Source organism: Trichosurus vulpecula, chromosome 1, assembly GCF_011100635.1.
Source record: "Trichosurus vulpecula isolate mTriVul1 chromosome 1, mTriVul1.pri, whole genome shotgun sequence".
NCBI lineage: Eukaryota > Metazoa > Chordata > Mammalia > Diprotodontia > Phalangeridae > Trichosurus > Trichosurus vulpecula.
This window is the reverse complement of record NC_050573.1, coordinates 10,785,475-10,808,794: the sequence shown is the minus strand read 5'-3', so window position 1 is coordinate 10,808,794 and position 23,320 is coordinate 10,785,475. Positions and strand designations below refer to the sequence as shown.

The window sequence follows — 23,320 nt, the reverse complement described above, 5'->3', positions numbered from 1 at the left end:
CCATGATTTCACTGACAGGGCCCTCCGCCACTGGTGCAGATAGCAGCCCCTTGGATGTCATGGTGGCAGAACCAACCCATCCCTCAGCGGTCAATCTTCTGGAGAGATACCTCAGAGGCCTTCGTGAGCCAACACCCACAGGTGGAGTTACTCAAAGCTGTGCCAGCTTCTAGGGTGTTCAGGAGCTTAGCTGCTTCCTTGGGATGGCCTGCAGACCCCAGGGCCTGCTCTGAGTTAGGATGGGCATCAAAGGAGAGGGTGCTGTAGGGAGGAAATGAGGAATGTTCAAGGAAGCCAAGCAGAGCTGAGAATGGAGGCAGTGTAAGCTTCAGACGGCATTTACAGCACAAGGCCGTCTCTGTTAAAGAAAGCTGCACGTCGCGGAAACATCTGCTCTTAGACTTCCGTGAGGCAGCACAGCGGTCACCCTCCTTAGAGCCGCAGTGATGAGGCAATACTGGACGACGAGCGTTCTGCCACTGATCTTCTGGGACAGGGGCAGTGCAGGGAAGGCATTCCCGAGGTGGGACTTACTGCCAAGTCACAGGATGCTTCTCCATTGCTTTTCGAAAGGAACTGTCACCCAAGTCTGGCCCTGGCTAGAAGTGAATACTAAAGGTTGGACCCAAAGCCTTTTCTAAACCAGGAGGAAAAACCACAGCTCAGCACAAGAGATGTTTTTTTTTTTGGTAAAATTTATTTTCCATTTAACAAAAATCTATCTCTTCTCTCTCCCACCTCCCCTGCCCCAGCAGGAAAAACAAAATCCTTAGGCAAGCAAAACAAATCCCCGTATTGATTGTGTACAAAAACCACAGGTCCATCAGCTCTCTCTGGAGGTCAGCAGCATCTTTCGTCATGAGACCTGTTTCATCAGTCTCTGAGCGTTTCTGTTGTCTGACATTACTGTATGTTGTTACTGTATGCATTGGTCTCCTGGTTCTACCCCCTTCCCTCTGCATCAGTTCATGCAAATTTTCCCAAGTTTCTCTGGAACTATACCTTAGTCTTATAGCACAAGAGCGTTCCATCACATCGACGTATCAGAAATTGTTCAGCCATTCCCCAACTGATGAGTAACTGTACCACAGTTCCCAGTTCTTTGCCCCCAGAAAAAAAAGCTGCTTCAAATATTTTTGTACATTTGGATCCATTTCTGATCCCTCTGGAGCACAGGCCTAATAGCGGTCATCATTGGGTCAAAGGAATTCCTCGTTTAGTAACCTCTGGATGTAGTTCCAAATTGCTTTCCAGAATGGGAGAATCAATTCATTGCTCCAACAATGGCGCATTAATGCATTTGCTTTCCCACAGGCCCAACAGTATTTATTATTTTCTTTCTTTGTCAACTTTGCCAATCTGGTGGGTGTGAAATAGAACCTTACTGTTGCTTCAGTTTGCACTTCTTTAATTATCAGTAACTTGGAGCATTTTATTGATAGCTTAGTTTCCTACTTAGGAAACTGGCCATTCATATCCTTTGACTATTTATCTACTGGGGAATGACTTTTATTCTTAGAAATTTCAATCAGTTTCTTATGTATCTTGGAAATGAGACACAGGTAGAAAGAGATCTTTCTCTACCAGGCTAAGTGTCTTGTGGGACCTCATCTGGACCTAAGGTATTTTATAAAGAGAAACAAACCACTGCCAAGCCAAGTCCAGCCCCTGTTCATAGCTGCTCCTGGAGGCCCTTGCTGAGCTGCTGACTAAGGAAGGGCCCACAAGGGGCTCCTCTCAGGTCTGGTTATACACTGACCAGACACTGATGCGCTGGTCCTTGGAGCCACTGGCCAGCAGCTGCTCGCTTGGCCGTCCAGGATCAGAGAAGGCCACGCAGTGAACAGCTGCGCTGTGGTAGTCCAAAACTGCCAGCGGCTTCAGCTGCTTCCAGCCAAAGAGCCTAATGCGATGATCCCAGCCCGCCGTCGCCAGGATCTTCCCATCTGGCCGGATGGCGACGTCCGCTATCCCAGGATTGGTGAGCTCCCGAGTTCTGCAAACCTATGAAGTTAATGCAGAGAGGAAGGAATACATTGTGATGAGCTTCAAACAGTCTTGGCAGTAGGAAAAACCCATCAAACTGGTCGGCCACTCTCCAGGGTACATGGCAGGAGGGGAGAGGGAGAGGAGGAAGGAGGAGGATGAAGAAGAGGGAGGAGGAGGAAGACAAAGAGGAGAGAGGAGTTGGTAGTCCGTAGCATGACCTTTTACCTTCCCCTTAAAATACCCTCCTCATTTCACCATTAATCCTGGTTCACATGCCTCACCCTAGAGGTTACTGTACAAGACCCTATCCATCCCTTGAATCCTCCCCCTTTGTTCTGTCCCCATCAGCACCCCCTACTAGGAGCCGCCATTAACACTCACTGGGACTGTTCCAAAAGTCTCCCAACAAATCTTCCAACCTCTGTCTACTCTTCCCCTCCAACCCGATCTTCTTCACATGTCAGAACAATATTTTTTATACACGAAGGCAGCTCAGTGGCACAGTGCATGGAGTGCCAGGCCTAGAGTTGGGAAGACCAGAGTTCAAATCTGGTTTCAGACACTTTCTAGCTTTGTGACTCTGGGCAAGTCACTTAACCTCTGTTTGCCTTAATACATGGAGAAAAAAATGGCAAACACTCCAGTATCTTTGCCAAGAAATCCCCACGGAAAATATTGACATGCTGTGGTCCACAGGGTCACAGACACGACTGAACAATTGTTCTTTTGAATCGTCTGCTCAAAAAAAATCTTCTGTGTTTCCTGAGTAATCAATGAATCAATAAACATTTTATTAAGTGCCTGCTGTGTGCCAGGCATCGTGTAAGATGAATAGGAAATAATTATCAGAAGGAAGGTACTAGAAATAAGAGGGGTGGGGAAAGGCTTCCTGTAGGTAGTGAGAGTTTAGCTGGGACTCGTAGGAAACCAAGAGACAGAGATGAAGGAGAACATTCCAGGCACAGGGAACAGCCAGGGATGATGTCCAGAGTCAAGAAGTGGAGGGTCTTGCTCATGCAACAAACAGAGTTCTGGCTCCTTGAAAGCCCTCTGTGGCCAGTGCCCTTCCCATCTTTCTGGCCATATCTCATCACACTCCCCTCTAGGCTGCCCTAGACAAATCGGTTTACTTTTTGTCCTTGGAGGCACCACAAGCCTCCGTGCCCTACACCTCTGCTTGGACTTTACCCATAACAAGAACATCCTACTTTCCTCTTTTCTTTGCCCTTCAATTTCTCCAAACTTTAAAGGCACCTTGGGTGCCATCTCTTCCATGACACCCTCCCTGACCTAGCGGTCCACAACGACCCCTCCCCCCCTGCCGCAGACTTCATAGAGCACTGAAGTTTTACATGCTTCTCCTGCACAGGACACATTCTCTGACTCTCCTTGGGAAGCCTGTGACGTCACCACAGACTCTGGGAACTCACGGACGTTTGTCACTGAGGATTAACACAGAGCGCTGCTTGGCAAATGCCCGGGTGGCCTCTGGAGTACCCTCCAACTCTCAAATTCTGCGGTGAGTCTGTGTTTGAGTCCCACAGGTGAGCTGATCTTTATAAACACACATCACTACCCTGGGACACGTCTTAAGAGGGGAACTAGGAAGAGACAACCAAAGTCAAAGTGGACGCTCATGACTGGGACCTACAGAGCTGGAGGGGGCCCACAGGCCATCCACTCCAATGCCTTCATCTTATGATGAGGAAATTGATGCCAAAGACTTGCCCAAGGCCACACACAACTTGTGGTTAGGTCAGAGGTGGGACTGGAACACAGGTCCTATGCCTGACTCTTGAGTCCTTAGCCAACACTCTTTCCAACAAAATATTACTTTGCCTCACTTAAACCTAATTTGTGCACAAGTCAAGACACTACCCTCACGATGTCATAGGTCCTCTTTGAGAACAAAGGGTGAACAGCGGCAACTCTGTCATAAGAAATGACGAGTAGGAAGCATACAGAGAAATATGGGGGAGCATATAAACTGATGCAGGGAGAGTGAGCAGAAGCAAGGAACTCCCATATACGAGGACAGAAATAGGGATGGAAGTAACAAAAACCCTCCACAACGGAGGGCCGTGTAATTACGGAACTACCATTATGATGATCAAGCTTGTACCAAAGAAGGGAAGACATGATGAAGCTCCCCTCCTCCTTTGCAGGGGGGGAGGGGGGCACTGCAGGTGTGAACACTTCTGGCTGATGCCTCACTCAGATTTCCTGACCTGCTTTATCCTTCCCCCTTCTTTTTAATTCTTTGTTACAAGGGATCACTCTGTGGCAAGGGAAGGATATGGAAATGATTTAAAAAACAAATCAATAAATTAAACATAAAACAGTGTGTGGGGGGATTGTAGACAATTGTCACATGTCTACGGGATGCCCATAAAACAGCGGCTTATGAGGTTTTCAGAGAACAAAGACAAACCAGTCCTTCATCTCCCCCAATTCCGTACTTGATGAGCAGCTGAAAACGGGCCTGACAAAAAAGACTGGTCCGAGTTGTGGGTATTCAGTGCTACCATATCCTGAAAAACATCCAGAAAGATGCTGTCTGATGGCGAGGGCCCGGCCTGAAGGCATCACCTTCTTCATAACAGAAGATGGCCAGCCCTAAGGTCACCTACCTCTCAGGACAGCTGTGAGGACCAAGTGGGATATTGGGAGAGGGCTCAGCACAGGGCTCGGCACAGACGGCGCTGCATATATGCTTGTCTCCCCTGTTCCCCCCAGCTCTGCTGAGACCAGCACATCGGCTTCAGACCCGGATCCATTCTCACGGCCTGTTAGGATTAGGCAGGGCTTAAGGAAAGCAGCCCCGTCCGCCCTGCCTGAGGCGGAGGCTGGGGAAGAAGGGACTGGCTGAGCTAATCCCAGCTTTGTCACTGACAAGCTCCGAGTCTGGCATTAAGTGTCTCCACTCAGTTTCTTAATCTGCAAAAACGGAGCTGACAATGCCCACCTACTTCACAGGGATCTTGGGTGAATTAACAAATTAACACCTGCAAAGTGCTCTGGAGACAGGAGCCCTGGGTGGAGAGGGAGGCCAGTGAAGCCACCGTGTCCTTACACCAAGTGCTAACACTCATGGCAGCTCGTGGCCCCACCGACTGGGAAGGGCGCGGATGAAGCCATTTATGTTCAGAAAAACATAGAACAACATGACAAAAACTCCCAGTGTCCCTGGGGTGAGCGCGGAAGAGCCGGAGGTGCTCAGGGCTCCGGCCGTCTCTCTTACCGAGCCTGCGGGGGAACATTTGGTCACTGTCCTCATTATCACCATCATCATCATCATCATCATTGGGTCTCCTACGCTTGGTCTGGCCTCCAGGCCTTATCGAGGAGAGCTGGGATGATGGCCTCCAGAAAGATCAGAAGACTCCCAAAGCATCAATCCTGGGCGTATTCACCATGACACTGCCTCCTCTGGGGGAGATCCCAACTCCTCCATGCCTTAGCTGATCGTGGCTTCTTGAGCTGCTGTGGCTGACCTTCCAGGGATGAGCTTCCCCTCCCTTGTCTGGTCCCTCAGACCACAATCCCACAGCCTATTTAGGGCCCCGGTTCAAAGCCTTCCCAGCCAGGCAGCGCTGACTGGAAGCAGGTACTGCATTTCCAGAAGCAACGGTAACCTAGGGTGGCTGCCGTGCCATAGTGGAGGTATTGAAACAGAACATTCATAACCCACAGTAAATGAATGATTTTAAGCCACACCATGGACAGGGTGAACTACACACAGCTTTGTGATCTTATCAGAGGATTCTGGTTGCCTTCTTTGATTTGCTGGAATGCTAAGGATCACTTCACCTCTGGGCTTCAGTTCCCTCATCTTAAAGAGATCTTAAAATAGCATCTAAGATCCCTTCCAATGAGACCCCCTTCTTTTCCCAATGTCCCTGCTACTGTCAGGGGCATGGTCATCCTCCCACTCACCCAGGTCTCAGCCTGGGGTCAGTCAACAAGCATTTACTGTGTGTGTGTGTTTCTTCTGTGCTGGTCACTGTTCTCAAGGACCAGGCACCCAACAGAGGAGATGACAGGTAAAAAGCTAGCTATCAACAAGATGGACACAGAGCGGATGGAAGGAATCTCAAAGGGGGAGGTGAGGCATCCATCACTGCTCCCTGCTCTACCCATCAGTGGCCAAACCTTGTCATCTCTCCCTTCCCAACATCCCTTATACACATCCCTGGCCCCCCACCCCGCTCACACCATCCCACAGGGTGGTCCTTGTCATCTTATACTCCAATGCTGCTGTAACTTTCTAGGCCCCCTCCCAGCTCTGACATCCTCTGTTCTCAGGCCCCTCCCAACCCTGACATCCCCTGTTCTAAGGTTCCCCTCCCAGCTCTGACATCCCCTGTTCTCAGGCCCCTCCTAGCTCTGACATCCCCCGTTCTAAGGTTCCCCTCCCAGCTCTGACATCCCCTGTTCTCAGGCCCCTCCCAGCTCTGACATCCCCTGTTCTCAGGCCCCTCCTAGCTCTGACATCCCCTGTTCTAAGGTTCCCCTCCCAGTTCTGACATCCTCTGTTCTCAGGCCCCTCCCAGCTCTGACATCCCCTGTTCTCAGGCCCCTCCTAGCTCTGACATCCCCTGTTCTAAGGTTCCCCTCCCAGTTCTGACATCCCCTGTTCTCAGGCCCCTTCCAGCTCTGACATCCCCTGTTCTCAAGTCCTTTCTCAGTCCTGATAATCTACTCTAAGGGTCCTCCCACTTCTCAACCAACAATCAATCCAATGAGCACTACCTACACAGTAGCTCCATACAAGCAATGTGCTAGGCACAAGGGGGTAAGTTTAAAGAATTAATCATGTTCTAATGGGGAATATCAGCAAGTCCACATATAAGCACAGACAGCATAAATAAAGTGAGTCATTGAACATCTACACAAGGGAGTTAAACCTAAGATAGTTTGGAAGGAAGGGTACTAGGGATCAAGAGAGGCTTTGGAGAGAAGATGGTGTTTGAACCATTTCTTCAAGAGAAGGAGGAGCGGAGGGGAGGGGAGCTTTCCAGGCCTGGACGACGGCTGGGGCAAAGGCCCACAGGAGGGTGAGGATGGAGTGCTGCATTCCAGGAGCAGGGGGGAGGCCACTTTGACTGGTGCCCAGAGTGTGGAAAGGAAAGTCATGTCCAACAAGGCTGGAAAGGTAGGAAGGATCCTGATTCTAAGGACCTGAAAAGTTAAATTGACACTGGATCCTAGAGGCAGCGATAAGCCTCTGGAGTTGACTGAGTTGGGGGCAGGGTGGCGTTATGTAGTCAGGTTTGCCCTTACAGAAAATCACTTTGGCAGGAAGGTATAGGATGGACTGGAGAAGGGGGGGACCTGAAGCAGGGAGACCAAAGAGGAGGCTGCTGCAACAATGTGGGAGGCAGGTGATGAGGGTCTGACCAGAGACCGTGTGAGCAGAAATAGTCAGGGACTGTCCGAGTGAGAGAGGGAGAGTTTGTGCTCCTTTGTGTATCTGCCATGCTCAGAATGTCACCAGCGCCCGGTGAGCACTTGTGACTGACGAGTCTGCCTGGGTCCACTACAGGACTCTCTAGACACTGGGCCACGTGGCCTGATGGCTGTTTCCTCCTGTCTCCAAGGCAGGCCCCCTACCAGGATCCTCCCCCACCTCTAGAATGCCTAGAATCAATGTGGGCTGAGGGCACCCACACATCCAATGAAAATGCCATGGATTCAGTCATCCAAATCCATGATACTTCGATTGAGGGGCAGATTCTAGCCCTGGATGGGTTTATTTGGGTCTTTTGTCTGTCTCCTTCCACAAGTTCATCTCAACAGGGATGTCCACCCAAGTCCAGGAGGCCCTGCTCCCCTTTTCCCAACACTGCAAGGAGGCCAGGCCAGGGAAGAACCCATGAGATCATGTTGAATTTAGGCCTGATCCTGATTGCATGGACTCCATCCTGCTGTTGAGGGCAATGAGTCACTCATCTGCTCTTCTCAACAGCGTTTACTCTGAAAGAGGGAAGGCAAATGCTATCCCTGTTTTAGAGATGAAGACATGAGGGCACAGAGAGGGAAGTGCCCAGCCTGAGGGCCCAAGGTGGATGGTGAGTCTGTGCCGGAGACAGGCCGATGACCCAGGCCTTCTGACTCGTCCCCTCAGGCCCCACCATCCCAGGGAGGAACAAGATAGCTTTGCTTTTTGTTCGTATCCCCAGGGCTGCTTCCTGCAGAGCCTGGTGGGGAGCAAGCACTTCATAAATGCTTGATTTATTTCTTGAAAAGTGTCGAGAGCTTTCTCCTTCTGTCTTTGGTAGAAGAAAGAGGACTAGAGCTGGAAGAAGGTCCAGGGCTTAGTGTGGAGAGGGGAAGCACTCTTTATTAAGGATGCAAAGGCCACAGCTGGTCATTTTTCTCCATAACTTGAATGGTGCACTCCTCCTGCGTGCAGACAATACCCCACTGGGAGGGAGTTAACACAGTGCATGGCCACGCCAGGATCCGAAAACTGCCTGATGAGGCGGGAGCCTGGGTCATGTCAGTCAAGCTGGCAGTCAAAAGGACAACTAGAAATCTAATATTTGGGCTAAAAAAGGGCCAGTCCTAAGTCAAGAGAAGGGAGGCCGACAAAGAGGACAGGCCTGGGTTCTGCTACACTGGGCTGTGGCTGTCCAGAGAGCTCCTGGGTCTCCACATGTGTTATGAGGGGCTGGGAGGTCAGACCACGTTGCTGTTCTCACTTCAGTTCTGGGCATGATGTTCCAGGCAGGCGCTAGGGAGCCAGAGAGCCTCTAGAAGCAGAAAGCAGGAAGGTAAAAGGTCCTGAGACTATGCCCGGGTCACAAGCATCAGGAAGTTCATTTACCCTGTAGAAGAGACCTGGGCAGACGTGGAAGGGCCTGCAAGCACTTACCCTTGGAAGACCTGATCTAGCACCCTTGGTCGGCTAGGATGTGGGAAGAGGGGGGAGTTCTTTCTCAGCAATGGTTTGGACTCAAAGGTCCCTTTAAATTCTGTGATTCTATGAAAGCAAATTCTCACCTCCTTCATTTGGTGTTTCCACGGCCTCTGATCCCATGTAAAATGGAGGCTGCTAGCTGCTGGTCTCCCAGTGTACTGGGCACCCTAGGCTTGCTGGAAGCTCACCTCTGGACTAGGAGTACTCTTTCTATCTCTGTGAAGCTTGAATTACTTATTTATGTATTTATTTTTAAACTAACCATCTTGGCTGCTGTTACAAGTAAGAAGGTACAGCATGTTATTCCTGGTTTGCAGCAAGAGCCGCTGAAATCCACAGAGGTCAAACGGACCCTGCCTCTGGTCACCCAGGGCCAGCGGCTGGGTTTGGACGATAGCCCCCAACTGAGAATGATGGGACGGGGTGAGGGAATGGTCTCATGATCACTGGAGAACCTACAAATCCAGATGAATATAAATCTGAACGTTATTTAAGGCTTGTGAGGATTGCCACAAGTACGGAAGGGGAAGGAACGGGGTCTGGTCACCACCTGTACTTGACTGTTAGCTGTTCCCCCAGCTCAGCTTTCTTTTCCTTCGAAAGCAAACTGCTGTTGAAAAGCTGCTGATGAGGGGTTTGCTGTCCGACTATGGCAGCAGTTCAGGACGTGATGATGCCTCAGTTAGCCCACATCCGAATAAAGAGGCAGCGGCTTTCAGCGTGATGGTGTCTACACTTGGGACCTGAGCGGGGCTTGGAGGTGAAAGCAGAGGGGGGCTATTATCACTTCGGAGCCCCTGTCCAGGGGGGCCAACCTAGAACGGAGGGGAAGGGGTCACCAAGTGGCTTTCAGACCCAAGCATTACCTCAGGTACTCGGAATGTACAGTAATGAGAATGAGCCATCTGGTTTGGATTTGCCAGCGCACTCGTAGAAAAAGAAAAAAAAATCATCTGTGCCTTTGGCTATTTCTCCTCCTTGGAGAGGTGGAGACCCATTTCTTCTTGTGTCATCATATAAAGACATTCCGGGATGAGTGGTCACCACGAGAAGCTCCACGAGGCAGGTCAAAGCTGCTCCTTGCGGGGACTCTGGTGGCCCCAAAGAACCCCATCCACTGTTTTGGGCAGTGAGAGCTTAGGAGAAGACGTCCACAATCTCTGCCTCCTTCCATCAGGGCAGATAGCAACCCCCTCACATCTCACCCTGTGAGATTCATGTCCAAATCCTTTTTAAAGCGGAGCCATGAAACATGCTAGACTTTCCTTTGATTCTTTCACTATTTCATGGATACCGGTGCCATAGTCAGGCTGTCCATCTGTTATCCTTCACTATTTTAAAAAATAAGTTCTGGTTCCTTTTGTTTTTACATCACGGTTATTTGTAGAAGTAATCTCCTTTCCCTCAAAAATGAACACTCTCTTACAACAAGAATTAAGTAAAAAAAAAAAAACCATATGCTACAGTGACTGTCAGCACTCTGTTGAGGAGAGAAAATGGGTAACTCTTTGTCCCTTAGGGTCATTAATGATTTTTCAGTGGGTCAGAATTCAGTTTTCTTTGCATAACCTTTCATTTACACTGCTGCAGTCACTATATATACCGCCCTTAGGGTTCTGCTTATTTGACTGCATCAGTTCATACAAATTTCTTGATGCTTCTCTGTTACTCCTCACACTCACCTGTGTGACCAGCTGGTTTACTTTGTTTTCTGGTTGTGTGCATACTTGATGACATCTAAGTCACAGAAATCTATTTTCTTTCCCTCCCACCCCCATTAGGGAAAAAAAGAAAAGCAAATTCCTTGTAATAAATATACACAATACAAATTCCCTCATTGGCCATGTTAAAAAGAAACACAGCTCATTCTGGAGATGGAAATCTATCACCTTTCTTTCAGGGGGTGGGCAGTCCTCTGGAATAGTGGATGGCCGATGCTGACCAGAGTTCCTATGGCCTTTAAAGCTGTTTAGCTTAAGTGTTGTTGTCACCATATGACTTGGTTCTAGTTCTATCTGATTCTACTCCATTCTCCATTAGTTCATAAATGTCTTAATTTATTTCCTCATTTCTTACAGCACAACAGTATTCATTATATTCCTATCCCCCAATCTGTTCAGTCACTCCCCATTTGATGGGCATCCCCTTGGTTTCCATTTTGGCCACCACATAAGGAGTCACTCTATGCTTTTTTGCTAACCTCTTTTGGGGAAGTCAAGGGGCGGGACCCAGCAGTAGCATAGCTGGGCCAAAAGGCACGCACCATTTGGTAACTTTTTGAATACGGTTGTTTCCAATTTACTTTCCAGAATGTTTGTACCAATTAGCAGTTCCACCACCGAGTCATCAAAGTGCCTGTTTTTCCACAGCCCCTTCGATATCTGTCATTTCTCTTTCTATCATCTTTGCCAGTCGTCCCGATCAATATCTGGCCACTGGACCTGGATGGCTCTGGAGGAGAAAGTGAGGCTGGTGACTTTGCACAGCCCTGCCTCACTTAAAGCCTATTCACTTACATGTCATGACATCACCTCCCTGATGTCATGGTCCTCTTCGAGAACGAAGAACAAATGATAACAACACTAGCAATGTGACGGGTAGAAGGTGGAACCTCAGAATTGCTTTAATTTACATTTCTCTAATTAGTGATCTGGAAAATTTTTTCACACGGCTAGAGTTAGTGTGGGTTTGGGATTCTTCTCTTGGAAACTACCTGTTCATATTCTTAGACTATCAGTTGGGAAATGGCTCTTACTCTTATAAATTGGAATCGCTTCCTTATATATCTTGGAAATGAGGCCTTTATTAGAGAAACTTACAGCAAAGGTTCTTTTCAGTTAGTTGTTTCTCTTTTAATGTTAATTTTCTTGGATATGTTTGTGTAGAACTCTTAATTTTTATTATTAATAATTATTTTATTACTAAATAAAAATTATCCAGGTTTTATTTTGTGATCCTCTCTTTTTTTCTATCTATTGCTATAGTAGGCAATTTTTTTCTATGCTTTTAAAATTTGCTTATAATGTGACTTATAATTTCGAGCTCATGTATCCATTGGGACTCATCTTGGTATAAGGTGTGAAGCTGTTGGTCTAAATCTAATTACTTCCACATTGCTATGCTATTTTTGAAAACCAAGAGCTAGCATTATATGCAATAGAGATAAACTAGAACCCTTTCCAGGGCAGCGTGGTGACACAGTGGATAGAGTACTGGGCCTGGAGTCAGGAAGACTCATCTTCTTGAGTTCATGTCTAGCCTCAGACATTTGCTTTGTGACCCTGGGCAGGTCACTTATCCCTGTCTGCCTCATTTTCCTTGTTTGTAAAATGAGCTGGAGAAGGAAATGGCAAACCACTCTCGCATCCACCGAACAACAAAAATCCAATAAAGTCAGAGGTGAAACAAAGATGTTCACCGTCCCCACTTCCATTCGACGCAGTCCTAGAAATGTCTTCTACAGCCATAAGGAATGAAGCGGAAGCTGGGGGAACGGCCCCAACAAAGACGAAAAAACTCGTCCTTTTGCCAGTGATAAGGTGACACACTTACAGAACCTTGGGGACTCAGCTAAAAATGAAACGCAATAAGTAACTTCAGTCAACGTTCAGGCTCTAAAAAAGATCTGCACAAATCCTCAGCATTTCCACGTAGTATCAGTAAAACCGAGCAGGAAGAGAGGGAAGGAGAAATAAGATTTAAAATAGCTCCAGAATAAATAAATCCTTGGGAGTCCACCAACCAAGATACACACAATACTTACAATACAACCTAGACCAGTGCCATGCCAATCAAGCTACCAGAAGATTACTTTGTAGATTTGTTGGTGATGGGGTGGGTGGGGGGGGTTGTTTCCATATTTTTCAGCTGCAGCAAATCATCTGAAGAAAAATGCTGCTTAAAAATACGGGCGCTTACAGTTACAAACGTTTCGGTATCACTAAACTGTGCCGTTTCTCCCAGGGGACGTGGCCTCTTCTAGTCCCCTTTTTAATCTGGGGTCCATCTTCTTTGCCTGCCCAAGATAGAAAGGTCTCAAGAGACTGGCTCGGTAGGATGGCCTGGTCAAGAAACGACGCCAAGGCAAAGTTCGCCAACAGATGCTCCTTTCCCAAAGGCCTGGACCTTCCTCCAACCTTAAAACACCAACACACTCGCTCCTTGGAGGTGGGCTTCCAACCTGACATCGAGTTAAGATGCACAGGATCGACTTTCCTTATCTCTCTTGTTTGGGCCCTTCCTGGCAAACTCGGTGCAGCGGAGCCGGCCCCAGCGCCTGTGGATGGGGGCCCCACCCCCACCCCACACTCCCTTGAAAGCTGCCTTTCCCCTTTAATGTTCCCTGATGATGGGAGAGGCCCCTTGCAAGGCCCGTCCACACACATTTCCCTGATAACCTCTCCTCGGCAGACTCTGCCTTCCCCCTTCTGTTTTAACTTTTAAATTCATTAATACATTAAAACTTTAGCTCTGCACCGGGATGTACGCTATAAATTTAAGGTTTAAGTTCGAGCAGCTGTTGGTTCCCACTTCAAGCTGGTGCAAGAGAGAAAACCAGAGCGAGCCTAAGCAAGAGGGGCGGGAGCAGCAAGCAGTTCTTTCCCAATGCCGCTGTCTGGGGACAATGAAGACCAGTGAGAGGTAGGGTGGGGGACCTTAAACCTCAGTGCCCAGCTCCTCTGTAGCCACAGGGCTTAGACCTGGAAGGGCCTTAGAAGCCCTTCCTTTGAGATGAGAAGGCCCAGGGTGAGAAAGCCGCAGGCACTGGGTCGGCAGCATAGAGCCAGGCTGGGATTCAAACTCAGCTCCTTGGACTCCAAAGCAAAGGCTCTTCCCATTACACCATAATGATGATGATGATGATAGCTAACACGTCCATAGCACCTACTCGGTGCCAGGCACTGTGCTGAGCACCTTAATATTAATGATGGTTAACATCATTGAGTGCCTACTATGTGCCAGGCACTATGACGATAACAAGAATACCTAACATTTATATGGTGCCTACTATGTGCCAGGCTTACTGTGTCCTGGCAGGGGGCATGTATTCAGCATTCATCACATTGGGCACCAGGACGGTAAAGACAAAGTGGAAAGCAGTGCCTGCCCTAAGGAAGCTTCGAGTCCCCAGGGCTACGAAACACACACAGATGAGAATCACAAAGCCCAAAAGCTGGACCTAGGATTTCATCAGTACAGGAAGCTCCTGGTGAGGAAGGCCACTACCGTCTCTGCAATTTCTGGTCCTCGAGAACTAGCTGGGACCTTGAGAGGCTGAGATGCCTCCAAGGTGACCCAGGCAGTATACGCCAAAAGTGGGACTCGAACCCCCATCTCTGAGGTCAGCTCCCCCGCCTCTCCTATTCACTTGTGTGTTTGTACAATAACTAAAGGAGGGAAAAACCATGAACCACTGAGGGGGTCGGCAAAGGCTTCCTGTAGGAGGGGGTGCATGAGTGGGGCCTTATGGGAAGCTGGGGATGGAGGAACTCTGGGAAGTTGTGAAGCTGAGGATAGACAACCACCAGTGTGGGGTGTGACCGTGTGGATTCCAACTGAGTCTATGATTCTGCAAGCCTGAGGTGAGAGGGGGATGTCCGGACAAAGTCCCGGAGGCAAGAGACGGAACCAGGGAACCCCAAGTGGGACCACAGCCCGCGAAGGGGAGCGAGGTGTGAAACGACTGAGTCTGGAGCCAGTCCTGGGGGAAGGTCTTTATATGCCATCCTGAGTCCATGGGGAGCCAGCGCAAACCCTTAAGCAGGGGAAGAACTCGTGGTTGTGGCAGCTGGGCGGAGAACGGCCCAGAGAGGAGACGTTGGGGGACAGGGCTCTGAGCAGGAGGAACTTGCCACAGCCTCAAGAGAGGACAAGAGCCTAGAGGCACAGCAGTCCAGCCCGGAGCTTCCTGGCTTGGGGAGCCGAGCACCACCTCGGCCAAGGCCCCGCCCACCTCAGTTTCCTCATCCCACCTCAGTTTCCTCACTTGGGCTCAGTGACCTCTTAGGCTTCTTCTCGCTCTGAATTTTAGGATTGCGTTGTTCTTTACTCAGACCCACTGTTCTGGCTTGGCCAAGGTACTGCTGGATCACATGAGACAGCGTGTGCAAAGTGCTTCTGAGGCCCAGAGCCTGGCACACAGTGGGTGCTTAAGAGATGCTTGTTCCCTTCCCTTCCCTCTCCTATCACATATCTTCTCTCCTCAGATCCTCTGCTCACTCTTCCTTCCCCACCCTCATCTCTCCTCCGCCATCTTTCTTCTTTGTCTGAGTCCTGCCAAGGTCACGCCAAGGTCCGGCTCAAGCCTTACCTCCCTGCCCACCAGGGCTCCCATCAAGGCCTGTGGCATCCTCCCCTGCGGGTGCCTGGGGTAGAAGACTATCTCCCCCAACAACCAGCTATTTAACCATTCCCCAAGCCTGTTTCCCTCGTAAAATGGGGAAGTTATCCTTGCCTACACTGCAGAAATATATGTTTTGTGGCGGCAGGCCCTGGGATCTTGGCCAAATGAGGGCTGTACCCCATGAACCACCCCCCCCCCCCGTGCTCTTCCAACCTTAGCAATGGCTCCTCCTCTCCCCACCTTTCTCATCGCCTGCAGAGTCTCTTTAGCCCACGGCTCCACTTCTCCCTGCCCATGGGATGGATGCAAGGATGGATGGATGGATGGATGGAAGGATAGATGGAAGGATGGATGGATGGATGGATGGATGGGGCAAGGCAGAAGTCATGAGTTCTCTCACTAGGCTGCCTCTTGCCCCCGAGGACCCAGGGCTCCTCTAACTCAGCTTCTGTGAGGAAAGCCTTTGTCTGAGAAGGAAGATAACCAAAAGTCTGGGGGAATCTCTCTTCCATTCTATGGGTCCCCCATGGCCCTTTCTAAAGGGAGAAACAGCTAGGCGGGAGCTGGAGGGCTCCTGTGGGGTGGAAGGAAGGAGCCCCAGTCTGGGAACAGTCTAGTGCAGAAGAGGGGGACTTCTGAGACAATGAGATGCTTATAAACAGGAGTGGGACAGAGCAAGATCAGGACTCAGCCTCATTTCTAGTCTGCCGGGGGCAGCTTGGGATGATGCTACCCCCATATTGGTAATGGCTGAACGATTTTCCATCTAGTGAGTTTCTTATGGAATCCCTAAGTACTCGCAGGAAGCAGTGGCCCCTCTTCTCACTGGAGGCCTCCAAAACAAGACTACTCTCCATGGAGGATGTGAAAAGCGCTCTTTTTTTAGTTGTGGGACAGCCTCTGAGTTCCATTCTGGCTTCTCTCTGACTTGGGTTAGATCTGAAGGTGCTTCCAGACACGCTTCCCAAAGGCAGGATGGAAATCCTTCTGCTACAGGGATGGAAGACCCTCAGAGCATTCCCAGGACTCAAGGGCTGGAAGGGGACTTGGACAAATGCAACCCCTTCCTTTTAGAGAGGAGGGGTCTGAATCTGAGGAAGTGGGAATGAGTGGCTGGAGGTCAAGGCAAAGAGCTAGAACTCCAATCTAGGCCCTCTGATGCCAAGTCCAGACTGAGGTCTTGAGGTCACATATTTTTCTTACTCTCCTGACTCCCCCCAACCTGGGCTTAACATAGTGGAGAAACATGAGCAGCAGGCTGGAAAAAGGTGCCAGCTGGAACCCCAACCAACTGGACTCTCACCCTGACCTTCCATTTTTAGAAGAAAGAGGTGTATTGCAAAGAGGCTTCTTATACCAGGGGATGAGCCCAAGAAGACACTCTGGGGTCTGCTCATGTTAAGCTCATCCTCCTTTGGCTCCAACTCCAGGCCTCAACAGTGGCCACTGGATGGAGCTTCAGAATGCTCACTGATGGTCCTGGAAAACCCTCACAGACAGACTCTGGTCCTCTCCCCAGGAAAGCCTATTCACGTTGTTATTTCAGAAAGACTTTCTACCACCAAGGCAGAAACCCTGCAGATTCTTCCAGCAAGGACACGTAACTGTCCAGTATCCCGCTACCCCAGTATTTCCATTAACCAACTATTTCCCGTACAGCCAATGATCAACCCATCCCACTCCATCAGCCATGACCTGAATATTCCTGCTGGATTTATTCCAGATGACTCAGGCCAACGCTCAGTGCCTGAACTTTTTCCATTCTGTTTGTTTTCCTTCACCAACAAGCCAGTTTGTTATTGCTCAAACAAATTCCCTCATCATGTCTCTTGAGTGTTTTGAAAAGCACTGGACGGTTGCTCATTTAAGCGCCCTTTTTTTAGACAGATGGGATGTGGCCTGAGAAAAAATCCAAACCATGTGAACGGTTTAGGGATAAAAAATACCACCCCTTCCTCCCTCCTGCTCCAGACACTGCAGACAAGTCCTTCTGTATCACCAGCACCCTGTGATTAATTAGCCAGGGGTCTGCAACAACTCCTCTCCATGGCTAAATATTTTTTCAGCCTATCAGACTGTTAGTGCAAAGCGGGATAAATGACACGGGGCCCAGGACTCCTGACCTTCAGGTTCTGCTGCTCATCCAGGCTCCAGACACAGAGCACCTTCTCCGATGAGCCCGACACCCCCTTGGCCCTTCTGGAGTCAAAGTCAAGGCTCATGACTGGCTCCTTGTGGCAAGAAAGCCGACTCAGGCTTCTCCTCTCAGAGACGTTCCACAGGATGACCGAGCCGTCCTCATAGCCAGCCAGGAGGAGTGGACCGGAGCTGGAGGCAGGCTGCGGGCAAACGAGAGAGTCAGCCTCTTCTCCTCCCTCCCCCCGAGAAGCATCTGTGAGATGTAGCTGCTGTGTGACCCACCAGGCCAGGACAGGCTCAGAGCCATCAGGGCTCAGAGACAGCATGCCTGGCCCTGGGGAGAGCCCAAGACCAGGACACCCTGTGGCTCAGTTTCCTCTTCTAAAGACGAGGAGGTCAGATGTTCCCAAAGGGCTCATCTTGCTTCAGAAACCTGTGATTTGGATCCTGAGATGCTGACTGTGTCCGAGGGATACTGTGCTTACTATTTCGTTCAGTCTCAGAATCCCTGAAAACTCCCAAACTCTCTTAATGAGCAATCTGCCTAACAGGCAGGAACCAGTCAGGACTGTCTGCCGGACCTGAGACACAGCCAGAAGGCCAGCCCACAGGGCACCCACGGGTGAGGACCCAGAGAAGGCGTGCTCAATAGACTCTCAGGAGGGGACCTTGTCTGTGGGATCACTCGGACTCCCAATGAGCAATCCTAGGTGGATGACTCCCATTTCAAATCCAGCTTCCTCCACACACAACCCTGGGAGGCTCAACTGCAGAAGGATGACCCCCTCTTACAGATCTGGAAACTGAGGACTGATTAGCCAATGAACAAGTGCTTAGGAAGCACCTAGTATGTGCCAGACTCAGCATATACAAAGACCAAACCATCCTCGCCCTCAAGGATCCCAAGGTAAACGTGTGGCCAGTAATTATGAAGGCCAGAGCCCTCCTGGGCAGAGAGGGATCTTCAGACGCTGAGTTGGGGGCTCCTTCCCCTTCCCAAGCTACTGCTCCATTCCCTGCCCCCAACTTTGAGAAACCTCCCATTTCCCTGGCATTTTCACATTCCTGGGAGTCACTGTCAACTCTGATTTTCTTGCTGATACAAACTCCCCTAACCTGTAACTTCCACATCTGGCAGGGGGCTCCGCACCTCCTCTCCTCCTGGCCACTAGGGTATTTTTCTGAACTCTCTTTCTCCTCAGTCTTTAGAATCCCATTTATCTCGCTGCTCCGCGGGCTTACCTGTTTAATCTCGCCGGCTGAGAAAAGTCACCAGCTTTACCCTGGTGAAAAATGAAATTTCTGGGCTTCGTCAGCCTCCCTGCTGAAATCCCCTTCCCCCTCCCAAAGAACCGGCTTCGTTACCCAAGAGTTAACCAGCTTGGAATCCTGCCTCGGCCAATCTCGAACGATTTTGATTAATGAGGTCACAGGTCAGAGGGCTCGGCACCCTGGGCAGACATCTAATTTATTTAAGCCTCTGAAATAACTCCACAAGAAGAACGTTACTGGATTACATGTCACACGGAGGAAAATATTCATCATTTCCCTGGCAAAAAGAGTGATGAGGCTGCCCTTGGTAACTGGTCATGGGAGGAGGCAATGACCAGGGAAAGCTGGCTCTGGGCACGAGGAAAACCCAGGGGAGCTAGGTCCGTGGCCAGGGGACAGACCCCGGCCCAGCACATGCCTTCTCACGTGCTTCTTTTTTTCCCAGTACAGAGCTGTCCACATTGGGCTTGATTTTAAGAGAAGTCCGTCCAGGGTTTTACATAAGGAGTGATTTCCCATCACCAGGGTTTCTTCTGAATGCCCAGTGTCCATGGCATGGCTCTGGACTGTATTCCCAACTTTTGTGGAGTAAAGTGGGAGAAGGGTATGAATTGGTGAGGTGTTCCTAGTTTTGGGTCAGCAATGGTTTGGGGGCAGTAGCAAAGTGTCAGGGCGGACCCAGATCCCGGACCCCCATTTTCTATCCACAGCTGACCAAATTAAAACAAGACTGCTTTGCTTTATATTAGGGCTGGAAGCCTGGGCATAGCAAAGAGGCGAAGGGAATGATCAAAGAAAGTAGAAAGCTGTCCCCACCCCCAGCCCTGCCCCATTTAAACAGACATATTGAATCCATAATGCCTCCCTACCATGGCTGATCTTTCGTTATCTGTAACGTACCAAACACAAACACCCAATCACCCCCCACCCCTGAGCCCAGCTGAGCCTGTGTCCTCACCAGCCAAATGGGGAGAGGTGGACAAGCTCTGGGAAATGGAAGGGTCACTGAAGCGGGCGTTAGGATTACTGTCTGGCTGGGAAAGACTGGGAGCACCCTGAAGGTAGGGGCTGCCCCTGCACAGCTGCATGCCCTCTGGGCCTCAATCCAGTACTCCCAGGATGCCATCAGCCCTCCACACACACAGCTCACGGCCCTCTCAGCCAGAGCAGAAGGTCTTAGTGAGTCTCTGGCCTGAAGCCATGCTCTGCCACCGGCCCCATCCTGGGAGTCTGTCCTGGAGGCTGGGCCCATGCTGTGCTAGCCTGCAGTTAGCTCCAGTCCTCAGGGAGGGAGGGGAGGCCTTGGGGATAGGAGCCTCTCTGCATCTATCCAGGCCTTCCCTAGGACCTGCCTGAAGCCTGTATTCCTCTGCCACAACCCAGGAGGAGCCAGGCTCCCCAAGGCTGTCAGCAGAGGCCCTACATCAAGAGTGCTCGATCTGTGCTTGGCTATGTGGTGCAATCTGTGTCGACAGGCTTAGATGGTAAACACCTGAAGGCAGGGAACATGCTTAGTGGCCGGCTTTGTACCATGAGTGACAAAAGCAAGAATAACTGCTTAAATCCACATGGTGCTTGAACATCAGCACACGGTTCTCTCTGCCGGCTCCCGTGGATTTCACAGCACAGTGAGGTCTGTCTTTCCATTTTGTGCTCAGAGAGACTGTGTGATGTGCGCAAGGTCCAGAATGATTAAATGGCCAAACCAAGATCGGAACCAGAGCACCAGAGAGTATGGGCTTGGCAACCAGCACGTTATGTCCATGAATAAGGGCGGCTGGACTCATGACACCATCAGCCAAGGCATCGTTGAGCTTAGCACAGTGCCAGGCACTGTGGGGGGAGATTCAATAAAGAAGACCATCCAATCTCTGCTCCTCAGCCCTGAAGGAAACCATGTGGCAGCAATGAGAACTGCAAGGCTTGGCCCACAGTAGGCTCTTCTTAGAAAGACAACTGACTTTTATACGTAGTCCAAGTGAACAGAACAGAAGTGAAGCATCTCTTGGGGAATGTCATTTCTTACCAACAGCTGAAGGTGCCAGAGTGCCTTCACCGGACATGACTTCCCCCCCCCCCCCCCCCCCCCCCCCGATCCTACGATCCAGCCAAGCTGGCCTTCTCTCTGGTACACACACTCACACACATGCGTGAGCACACACACACACTCACATGCACACACAATCATGTGCACACACAACACACACACGTACATGCACATGTACACAGTTATGCATACAATGCACACACCGAGACACAAACACACGTGTGCAAGAGTCACACAACACACCTGCACACATGTGTATGTGCACACACAATGCACACACTCACACACACATGTGCGCGCACATACACACATACACACCCCATTTCTCTGCTCCCCAAGCTTCCCTCTTCATGGGTACTTACCAGAATCTTTCTCTTTCCCTCTGATGCAGCAGAGGTGCCATCTTCTCACAGTCTTTCCTGACCCTCACAGGCCCCAAACAGCACAATGAGTCAAGTTGTTCTCTCCACATATGCGTGGTGCATCTGTATACTGGGGCTTGTTATATTTAGAATATAAACTCTTTACAAGCGAGTTGCGAGTTTCATCTTAGACTTGGACCCTCAGTGCCTGGGACAGGGCAGGACAAAGAACAGACGTTGGGTAAGTTCTTGTTGATGGTAAAGTCTGATCCAATAGAAAAGTCAGCTGGGCCCTGCCCTTGAGCTCACATTCTAAGGAGGGAGGCTCCAGCTGCAGGTCAGAGGGAAAGATCCCATGGTTCTTGAGGAGTAGCAATGAAGCAGAAATCAGGCCTCTTCTTGAATGATGTTTTCACTGATAAAATCACAGCAGTTTCTGACCCTGGCCCATTGGACAGCGTCCAAAGAGAATGTTCTTTCTGGGTCTTCAGGAAGTGTGGCTGTAGCCCCTGCAGGAGCAGGGCCAGGTGGCATCTCCACTGGGACTGTTTCCCAGGACGACGGCAGAGGGTTGTTATTCCAAAGGTTCTTGGGTTCCAGGTCCTGGGCTGTCTCTATTAGGGTCTGAGGGAAGGTGGTTTTAGTGAGCTTCCACAACTATCCACGGGTGGTGCTTGTGGAGGGTGTGTTAGAAGATCCCAAGGCCCACAGCAATGGAGAGGACAAAGGCAGACGTTCTGCAGAAGAGCATGGGTACAACCATAATGGTAGCATCCCATGTACCATCTTCCTCCTCGTAGGAATGTGGGCTGTGCTTTCCTTTCCAACTACGGAACAAAGACTGGACATGTACATGGTGGCATTTCCTCAGGCAGTCAGATAAAAAGGGAGGGAATGATTGCAAATTCCTGGATGAGAGTTATCAATGATTCATAGAGTTCTCTAACATTTGTGGCAAAGATTCTAAATCCTTCCTTCAGAGACTTGGACACAGGGGACCTTTGCATGGATGTGTAAAAAATATAAATATATTACAGCAAATTTCTTTGAAGGAAAACTATTCAAACCGAGGCCTCCTGTGATGGCATAATCCAGTTCTTTGCCAGCCTACCGAGGCCAGCATCCATGCCAAATCACATGTGTCTCAGCACTTCATTTGTCACTTTGCAGCTGGAGTTCTCAGGTACTGGGGTTTGCCTTGCATCTAGCTAACCAGCTTCTTGAAGGAGAAACTCTTCCAGCAGGTGAAGTCACTCACTCCATGAAACAGCTAGAAGGCCTCTGAGGTCCTTCCACGTCTGGTGCTCAGATCCTGGGATTTTAGCAACTGCTCCTGGTTTCCCTGAATACCTAATCCTGCACAAACTCGAAGCCTGCTCAGTCTCCTCTAGGTCTTGAGTTTTTCCAACCTGTCTTCGCAGCTCATACTTTCTGACTGAGTAAATCTTATTTCTTCATCTTCCTTTCAAAGCCTGGAGGTTTAGGTCCACTGAACCTGCAAGTCAATACTATTTTAAGAACGATTCAGTAGTTTTCATTTTAACCATCCTAATTTTGGTAGCTGAGCTTTATAGAGAAAGAAATGATCCTCGTACCTTCTCTGGCGGATCATGATGAAGACAGCCTGGCTCTCGAGATGGAAAAACCCCATGAGATCCACAGTAATACAGTCTGGGTGTCTTAGAAGTGGGTCACTTTTTCAGATGAGGGGTTGCTTCTGAGCCAACTTCTCCTCTGGCACAGCATCAACTGGAGGAAGTGTGATTTGTCCTTCTGTCGGCTAGGTCAGTTGCCTTTAACGATGTAGATCCATTTTCCATACAGTTCTGGTTGAATTTTTACCTGCTTATGCAATTTGTAACTTTCCCTGGGGGTTAAGTATGAGTGAGAAAACTTCAAGTCGTGGAAATGTTGCCCCAAGGAGGTGAGAGTCCCATCAGCCTCCATCCCGAGCCTTCAAACACACACATACACACACATTTGTGGGAGACAGAATTGCTTTCTCACCATCACTCAGGGCCTGACTTTTAGACATCGAGATCAATGACACATTCCTTCCAGTCATGAGGCTGCCGAAGCAGCAAAAGGTGCTGATGCCAGGCTTTTAATTATCGAAGGGAAAGGTTCTCCTGAAAACCACAAACCTCCATCAGCCTGGCTTCCTCCAATGTGGATTCTTCCTGAAGCCAGTGACATGGCGGATTACTTTATTGTTTTGGGAGTCCTTCAGGGGGAGAAAAAGTGTG

The 23,320-nt window shown here is 49.7% G+C and overlaps 1 protein-coding gene across 1 annotated transcript in view; it reads right to left on the bottom strand.

Annotated features, from left to right (window-relative positions):
• Window positions 1-688: 688 nt before the first annotated feature.
• Window positions 689-23,320, bottom strand: part of GNB1L (G protein subunit beta 1 like) — a 152,922-nt gene continuing 130,290 nt past the window's right edge. The window contains exons 6-7 of the mRNA XM_036750597.1: window positions 17,378-17,593; window positions 689-2,004 (exon numbers count right to left, since the gene is read on the bottom strand). Coding sequence (XP_036606492.1) covers window positions 1,738-2,004; window positions 17,378-17,593 — 483 coding nt within the window. The 3' untranslated portion in view covers window positions 689-1,737. The remainder of the gene's footprint in view (window positions 2,005-17,377; window positions 17,594-23,320) is intronic.